The sequence below is a fragment of the Malurus melanocephalus genome, unplaced genomic scaffold (genome assembly GCF_030028575.1).
Source record: "Malurus melanocephalus ecotype Western Australia unplaced genomic scaffold, MMel_1.1 scaffold_43, whole genome shotgun sequence".
Lineage (NCBI taxonomy): Eukaryota > Metazoa > Chordata > Aves > Passeriformes > Maluridae > Malurus > Malurus melanocephalus.
The window spans coordinates 2,465,788-2,474,608 of record NW_026623275.1 but is presented as its reverse complement, the minus strand read 5'-3'; the positions used below and the strand labels follow the sequence as shown (position 1 = coordinate 2,474,608).

Sequence of the window (8,821 nt, the reverse complement as noted above, 5' to 3'; positions counted from 1 at the left end):
TATCATGTGGCTGGATAAGTGCATTATATGTTCCTAGTGAACTGTTACWCCTCAGTCCCACTCAAATATAGTGTGTTTTTAACTTTCTATGCCGGGATAGAAGAAAATATTTTTTCTCCCTTTTGTAGCTTGTTGGGAATTTGCATGATGGGGAGGGAGTGGATGAGCAACAATCAAATGAGCGAGTGGTGGACTGGAGTAACAAATAAAGTGTGCAGRATGATGTGAACAGGAGAGATGTCACAAGCAGCAAAACAAGGCAGAAGGGGCCTTTCTACAAGGGTATCCACACAAACAAGGAAGTGCCTACAGGAAAGCAGAGTGGGGAAAGTTCAAACACCTCTTTTGGAAAACACATGACTGGATGCCTTTCTGAAGTGCATGTACATTATTTTTGAAGATTCCAGAGGAATGGAAGAATGCTAATGACTGTCCTCTCTTCACAGAATCAGCTTTGAGCAAGAGGTTTGGAGTAGATTTCAGGGGTGCCTTCCCACCTCAATCACTGTCAAGAAACTTTTGTCTGCAGTTTCAGTTGCATGTCTCAGTAGATCCATTAGCTGAGTGCAAAAACTTCTAGAGTTTCCTTAGCATATTAAATCTAAGTACACATTAGTCCATGGCATACACAGTCACCATTCTCACAGAAATAACAGGTTTAAATGGTGCATGGTTTGGCAGGGCAAAAGGAACTTAATCCTTTGGAATTTGACACTGTGTGTAGAAATAGTATTGCTATGGCACAAGAGGTAATGTGGATATGGATGTGGGTGCAGTGGAAATGTAAGATCAGAACACCAGGAAGGAGAACGCTTTCAACGAGCATGACTTAAACAGCAGGAATATATTGCCTGTGATCACGCACAACAGCAAAGTACATCTCTAAATGTCCATTTTSCTCATGCCCTTTTCTTAAAAGGTTATGGTTTGTGGGTGTTTTCACACAGGTGTAGCTTCATTAAGCAAGAAATGAAAAAGCTAAGGAAGGGGTCCAAATCTTTATTTGGCATAGGATGGCATTTTTCTGCTGAAGACAATACACCTCTTTCAATTTGCAACTCTTCCTATCTGGATTGAATGCTGCAGAATGAGTGGAGGATGGGAGAAGGTGAGAAAAAATGCACAATTTGGTAATGTTTATTATATAGTTAAGAAGTACAGCCTAGAAACTTTCTTTGTGATAGTGAAACTGAACTCCTCTTGGATCAACTGACGAATATGAGTTGCAGGTCTTTTGCAGGGTTTTGGAGAGAGCCTTGGGTCCACAGAAGAATACACCAATACTGTTGCTGTAATCACAATAACAACAAAAGTCATGAGAGTAACAGGGTGAATAAATACACTTTACCTTCTGTCTGCCTCCAGCTTTAATTTTTTTCAAATGGCTTTTTGAGAAATATATTTGAAAAAATCTTGTGTTACTGGATATTTTGTGTTATGTACTGTGTAATTTTAATACCTTCATGTTTATTATGTCTTATTACATTATTTATTAGGATTGCTATTTTAGAGGTCACAAACTATTTTAAATGGTAACTCTTTGCTTTTGATCTTCATAGCTTTTTCAATCASAAGCAAACACACTGTTTGTGCTAAAAATTTGAAGTGTTTTTTCTCCAGCTGAGTTAATTTTTTTTTCCTAAAAAAATACACAGAATGCTCAGTTACTTCTGAGTTTTCTTCTCCCCTCCTCCCAGCCATGTCTAACACTTCTCTGCCTACAGACAATTATAAAATGGCTGATTTAATAACAACATTTGTAAATAGGTACTTTTTATAAAATAAGACCATGACAAATGTGGCAAACAATTGTGTTCATATGTGCACAAGCATTACAGGGAGCTGGCAACCAGGATGCCTGCTGGAAACTGCCTAAAAAGTTTGCCTCCAAGTAYGCKACACTTGTWTTAAAACCTATATGCAGACACAGAKTCACACACGTGCTCTGCTGCTGGGGAAAGCTCAATCTGTATAAAKGCAGCACAAGTGACAAGTGATAGCACGTGTGTAAAAAAGTTTTCTCCTATAAAGAAGGGGCTGTGGATATGATTTTGCTGCCCCAGCCACAGCCCCCAGAAGTTGTGCACATGTTGCTCTGGTGCTCAGTTGCACCAGGTTTAGCCTGCAGTTGTGTATTCCTGCTGATCTGCTAAAAGACACTGTTGTAGCCAAGGGGAGCTCTGTCAGCCCAGGTGYAGGGACCTCAAATTCCTAAAAACTGATTGTTTCATCACACAGTAGAAACTCTTCAGTTTTACTCTGGAATCTTCTATAACTCAGGGCAAGAAAAAATAGGGTATTTTTTTTTTTCTCATAAGGAATCCTTATTTCATACAAAGTTTTCTTTCAAAGGTTTGATATTGACCATAAATATGGGCACCTACATTCAGGAAAAAAAATTGTCAGTTTAGGACTGGCTTTCTACAGAATTAGCTCAAGATCCAGTGTAGAAAGCTAATGCCCATCTGCCCCCTGAGCAACAGGAAATATTTTTGTTGCATCTGTACTTAACAAAAGTAACTAACAAAAAGTAATGTTTCAACTATAACTTTAAAAGCTCTGTTTATGCAGTAGAGTCCCTATGAAAAGGTCTTTCAAAAGTCATATTTTCTATTCTTGGCCTTTTTATGGCTTTAATCTTTCATATTTCCTGATTGTATTTATTTTGACCTCCATCAAGTGAATTCTCTATTACTGTTATTTTTGCAATTTTATGGTATTCTTGTAGCTTACTGTATTCTCTTTGATCTCCTCCCTTTCAGCTTTTTCTTGGGTCTTTTTCATCTTTTAAAAAAAGTTTTCTCCTTTTTCTTTTTGCATCTCTGTCTCCCAAGTGCAAGCCTTTATTTTGCATTAGCAGGTAAATGTTTGGAAATCACAAAGTCACAAAGATTCTGGAATTTTCTACTGCTGAACACAAAATATTTTAAATTCTTGCTTCAAAGGCTTTCAGGAACAAAGAAGCTTTTCTCAGGCCACTAGCAAATCCACCAAGTTAAAATGAACTGTCTTTGCCAGCAGAGATGAACTAATAACAGAACAGCATAGTCTTGCAAGAGCAGCCAAATATGTTAGGGGAACAAACATATCCTTGACATCATAAGAAAAAAAAATCACAGTTTATCTCTTTAATAACCATCTTCAAGGGAAATTAATGCTACTTTGTCCTTTGTGCAGAACAGTAATTGGATTGTGTGTTTCAATTATATCTGGACAAAGGCCAGGATATTGAAATACTTCTAAATATTAGATTTTCTTGTCCAAAAATTAGATTTTATTGGCATTCTCTTTCCGAGATTTCTTCATTAAAAGCTTCATTAAGCATAAATCTTCTTTCCACACAGCAAAAAAAAAGAAGAAATTATTTTAAAAGGGTCATTTAGAAAGGTTTGCTCTCCCCTCCTCCCACTGTTTATGCTGAGAGAAGAGTTACCTAACAAGGTTAGAATCCAGTCTGCCTTACCTAGGATGGTTTTCAGCTAGTTTYTTGAACTCATTGTCCCAGTTTGGCCTTCCGTAACAGGTTTTCTGTCTCAAACCAGTAATTACATCCATCTTGTCATCACAATGTAGGGCTATGTGAGTAGCCTAAAGGCAAATTTACAAGATAATATTTTTAGAGTCAACAACATATATTCCAAATAAGAGGCAAAAGCAATAATKCTGTTTTGCTGTGAAAGATGGAATGAGGGAAAGGAAACTGCAATTATCAAATGGTAGGGGAGGAGGAGAGGAGAGGGGGAGGTCACCTGCTCTAAGTGAACCTGCCTTGKCRGGGGTATTGGACTGGATGATCTCCAGAGGTCCCTTCCAGCCCTAAAAAATTCCGTGGTTCTATATAAAACCCTGAATGTTTTGACTCTTCTCAAGTGGAGGCAGGTGAAGCACTGAGCCAAGTGAGTGGCATAGTTCACAAGTGCCAGGGAAAAAATCCTGATTTTCTATGGATCATGTCCTTCAGCTCCATTACCATGCTATCTGAGCACTTCCCAGGTACATTTAAAAACAAAAACCACTATCATTCCTAATTGTACTGCTATTGTGTAGGAGTAATACGCTTGTTTCCACTACAGACTATCATCATTGCTGTCGCTATCAAGAAATTACCAGAGGAAAGCTAAGTTTAAAAATAGGCTTTGCATTTAGTCCRGGTCCTGGCATGAACTAAGCTTCATTATCATCTTTTGCAGAAGTGGTTGCTGAAATTTAGATCCATTTCCTGGGAATACTATATCTTTTTTCTTCCAATGAGTGTTCCATGTTCCTTACCAACAGTAATTCTCATCAAGCACAGTTGTGACAAGAGGTCATGTTTTTAAAAACTTCTTCTTGCTAGTTTGAGCCACTGTCATTAAGGACTTGGAAAGAACTAGTCTAAGAAAGAACTTTAAAGTGTTTGGTGAGAGTAGGAGTTAGAAGACTGCAGAATTTTTGAATTGTTTGCTGCAAAATTGTTCCATTGAGAAGATGGGCTGTTCTCATTAGGTGGAAGTTTGCCAGGATTTTTGGTATTAGCCTTTGTAATAACTCAGTGTTAAAATAGCCCGGGAGTCTCAGGGGTGTTACAGGGAGCAAGAGGCTGAAACACAAGTGCTTGTCCAAGCAGAGGCAGACCACATGCCTTATCTGCTTGAGCATCTGTTGCCAACATGGAATCTGCAAAGAGCTCAAAGCCTTGAACAAATGTGTGAGGAGCAGACACGTGTCAGTAAAGCACGGTGTGCTGGAAGTAGTAAAATTCCCATCCTCCTTCAGGTCAGCTTCATTTGGCTATTGGTCATCTAGGGGGTGAGACAGGGAGAGAATGCAGTGAAGGCTGTTTTTTTGCCAGGGGAGAAGTAAAATATCATTCAAATATTACTCGTGCTGAAGCTCCAATTTTGAGGAGGGATGAACAGGAATGTACTAAAAGTAGGTTCTGTAAGTTCTGTTTGTGGGTAAAAGAGGAAGATGAGGGTGTTACTGAGCACAGTGCCCAGGGCTTGGTCAGAGTAGGAGGAACAGGCACTAAGGAGCATTTCTCTGGGAGGAATGGAGATAGGTGGTGGGGTTGAAGAGAAGAAGGCAGTCCTTCAGAAAAGTGCAGGGCACACGAGTGAAGAGAGACAGATACCCCAGCAAGAAGAGTTGTCACCTTGCCTGACTTCTGGCCTCATGTTTGCCCAAGAGGGAACTGAGATGATAGTTGAAAAATGAGGGCAACTTGTGTTTGGTTRGGTTCCCCAATAGCTTCTTTAGCAGCAGGTTTGGTAATACCCTGTGATATTGCTAACGCAGAGCAGTAGTTTCTATAACTACCATATACTTCACAATGGGAGTAGATTTTTCTGAATACAGCTTTATGCACATACCTCRTTACTTGACAGAACCTCTAAGGAAAGCAGAAAGAAACAATGGGTTTTTTTGTATCAGCAGAGGCAAAAAAGGAAAAGCTCTATGAAATCTATATTTTTTTCGTCTCTACTAGACGGTCCTTCATTCAACAGAGACAGCAGGAAATAAAACAGTAGAGAAAAAAGACTTTCCTGTGAGAGTTTTCCTTGCAAGTGCCTAACTGATCACTGCATGGTCTGAGTGATCCACCAAAAAGGAAAGAGAGAGACCACAGAGAGAGAGAGAAATCAACACATTTGTGTTTAGAAGACTGAAGAAGTTGAGTAATATTGACCCAGTCTAAGAATGAAGTGCCTTAGGTTGTATGATCCAATGAAACTATGAGATGGCAAATCTAAAGTCACTCAGAGAAAATGTCTTTTCAAATAACATGAATTAGACCACAGAATTGGCTGCCAAAAATGTTCCAAGTGCAACAGTTTTAAAAAATGCAGTGAGTACACAGATATGATAACAACAGAAGTTATAGCGAATAACAGGAGTAAATAAAACCAACACTCTTTAGACAGCYATCCATGTTTCAGTACAAAAATGCCAAAATCTAATGAAAGACCCTTCCAAAGATGTGGACAAAATSTCTCTTGACAAGCTTCTGAAAGCTCTATGCATTTTTCTGTGATACATCTGGTAGCCATCTTTGCCCAAGACAAAATGTAGGACTGGAAGAATCATTGACTTRATTTCTCCATTCCTGTTTTCCTAAATGTGGGATGCAAACAGACRTCTTAGTTCTTCATATTTACAGTTTTTTTGTCTCTGCTTCATCCATCACTTATTCAGCTGTTCCTGTTCCATATGYTACCATACTGGAAAAGCAAGGTACATTAACTCAGACTTGTAACAGTTTCATTATTACCTGACTTTCATCCCAGCCAGTAAGAAATATGTGATARCTTAGAAAATCATTTTTCCATTTTTCAGCCATTTTTGTTTCCAAATGGAACAGAAGATCAGCAAACCACTCAAATGCTGATGGGTCTCTACAAATCCAGTAAAAATAAACCTGTCAAAAAAAGTAAAGAGCTTTAACAAGAAGCAAATTTTCAATAAAACTTCATAATTATTGGCTCAACTTATTAACCATATAGCGTGTGACKCTTCTCCACACTAATTTTCTTGTAAACATAATTACACATCATTTTGATGATTAAAAAATTAGATTTTCTTCCTAAACAATGAGTGAATATCTTCATGTGCTAGTGAAAATAAGCAATGGACAGGCTTCCCATATATCCCTGCCAGTGCATCTCAGCTTTGATTCGTAATATCTAGCTTTTTACCTCTTGCAGATAATTTGATGATTATTTGAAATTTTGGATTTATTTAATATTAATTTCGTTCAGCATAGAAACAAGGAATTCCTTGTTTCTCAAGACCTCATGCCCATAGATTAACAGTTGATGTTGCCAAAACATAGTTATATTCCTATGTCCCTATTCTTTTTTTTTAATTATTTCATGTTTCAATTTGAGCTTCTTCTTCCTAGAGAAACATGAAGCTGTAATTTTACAGTTGCCAAAGGGGTGAAATGAACCACTCTCCCATGACTGATTTTCCATTGGTTGAAACCCTCCTCTCTATCAAAAATTGACAGTTTCTGTCATCCAGATTTCACTACTTTCACTTTTCATCTTGTTTTGTTTGTTTTCTATTGGACTGGAGAGGCTGTTGTCAAAGTTTTGTTCCACAGGTAGGAATTGGAGACTGGGATCAAGTCATCTTATAATTGTGTCTATGGCAAACCAAACGTTCCTGGGATTTGTCACTGAGAKGCATCCTTTAATCATTCTTATGGYTTATTTTTCCYACTSTACTGCAGTAAATCACAAACATAGWGTTGTTGTTGTTTTTAAGAAAGAAGCTAATTTATTAATATCTTGGCATAAGGTAATGCTTGCATACAAAAAGCAATCTTTCAGACGAGATGGTTAGTCATTGTCCATATGATGATGAGAGGTTCTATTTCAGGAGTCCTTCCTCTGGCATCTTCAGCTGGAGCAGTGGGAGTCTACAGGAGCCTTTTTCTGTGCAGTTTTTGTAGCCAGCTGGCCCAGGGATCATTGTGACCACTTCAGCACGTGCATGATCTGTTGTGATCTATTATCTTAACTGCATATGAAGTATCTTCTAACTAATCAGCTATTTCTAGAAAGTTGTTCTATGTGAACACTTCTGCAGGAATGGTTTCAGATGACCATTTGCACATGTCTTTGTAAAAGTTAATAAATTTTGCAACAGGAACTGCCTCAGGACTGATGAGATTTCCTTGTCAGGATCTTATCAATGCCCTGAGAGCCAAGTCCTTCTAGGCCCATCAGGAATCACCTTAGGGAGTCTTCAGCATGGTCATTACTTCCCAACTGGAAATCTCCCCTAGCAATGCTGTGCTGTGTGGAGGACTGGGACCAGTCCATCCCCTGCTTTCAGCTCYGTGCCCTGCAGAGTCAATCCAAGTGTGGAGATGACTCAGCTGTGAGCTCCTGTCCTATCCAAAGGATGAATGTTGAAGCTCCRGGGTTGTCTGCCCAGGCACTGCCCKGAWGAGGGTCTGAAGCACAATTACAAGACAAATCTGATTGCAATTCTTATTACTTGAATTCTATAGCTCTTGGCGCATGCTCCACCATTATTTTTGATCAGGTGGTRCCAAACCTCAAATGGGCCTCTGCAGGCTGTGTATTTTTATAATTTTTCCAAAGAAGTAATTCTTTGGATAAATATGGAGGAAGTCTAAAAATACACTATTTTACATGTGTAGCATGTAGCATGGAGGACAGTGTATAAGCTCATAAAAATTGGATGATTGAAACTTATTTTATTGTGACTGATTTTTATTTTGTTGCAAAATCCCTTTGCTTCCTCCGACCCATCTCCTTCTCTGCTCGTCAGCCCCTCTGTCTTTTACTGTACTGCAATACCAAAGGTGATCTGGAAGGTATGTCCCCAAGGCAATCATTGTGGTGACTCAAATGTTTTGGAAATTGTAGCCTTTTTCCACCGGGTTGATGAGATAAAAATGCTTACTGGATACTTCTGAAGTGAAAAACCAGAGAAAGAAACCAGAAAGCTATGAAGAGATTTCCCGAAGATTTAACACACCATGTTGTCAGACTTCTGGTAAGGTGGTCGGAGAAAAATGTGGAAATACCATGCTTCAGTGGAGATTTGGTGAAAGACATTAACAGTAATTTGAGATGTTTCCTAGATCTGAGTGTACTGTAAGGGACCATCTGTGGTTTATGTAAGAAATATAAATGATGTATGATCCCAGAAACAGAGATAAGGCATTCAGGGTTAAGTAGGGTATTTTTACAGCCCAGGAATAAGACTGTCTGTGGAATTTTAGTACCAACCATCTTGGCTGTTTGCTTTTCCCCCTTCTGTTTCAATGTTTTGCCTTAAATATGACCTCATTGCTTTATGGAGG

At 38.7% G+C, this 8,821-nt stretch overlaps 1 protein-coding gene across 1 annotated transcript in view; it reads right to left on the bottom strand.

The window, feature by feature from the left end:
- Positions 1–1,162: 1,162 nt before the first annotated feature.
- The window catches only part of NOX3 (NADPH oxidase 3), a 37,818-nt gene continuing 30,159 nt past the window's right edge, over positions 1,163–8,821 (bottom strand). The window contains exons 11-13 of the mRNA XM_057364811.1: positions 6,251–6,397; positions 3,464–3,588; positions 1,163–1,289 (exon numbers count right to left, since the gene is read on the bottom strand). Of these exons, the coding sequence (XP_057220794.1) occupies positions 1,163–1,289; positions 3,464–3,588; positions 6,251–6,397 (399 nt within the window). The remainder of the gene's footprint in view (positions 1,290–3,463; positions 3,589–6,250; positions 6,398–8,821) is intronic.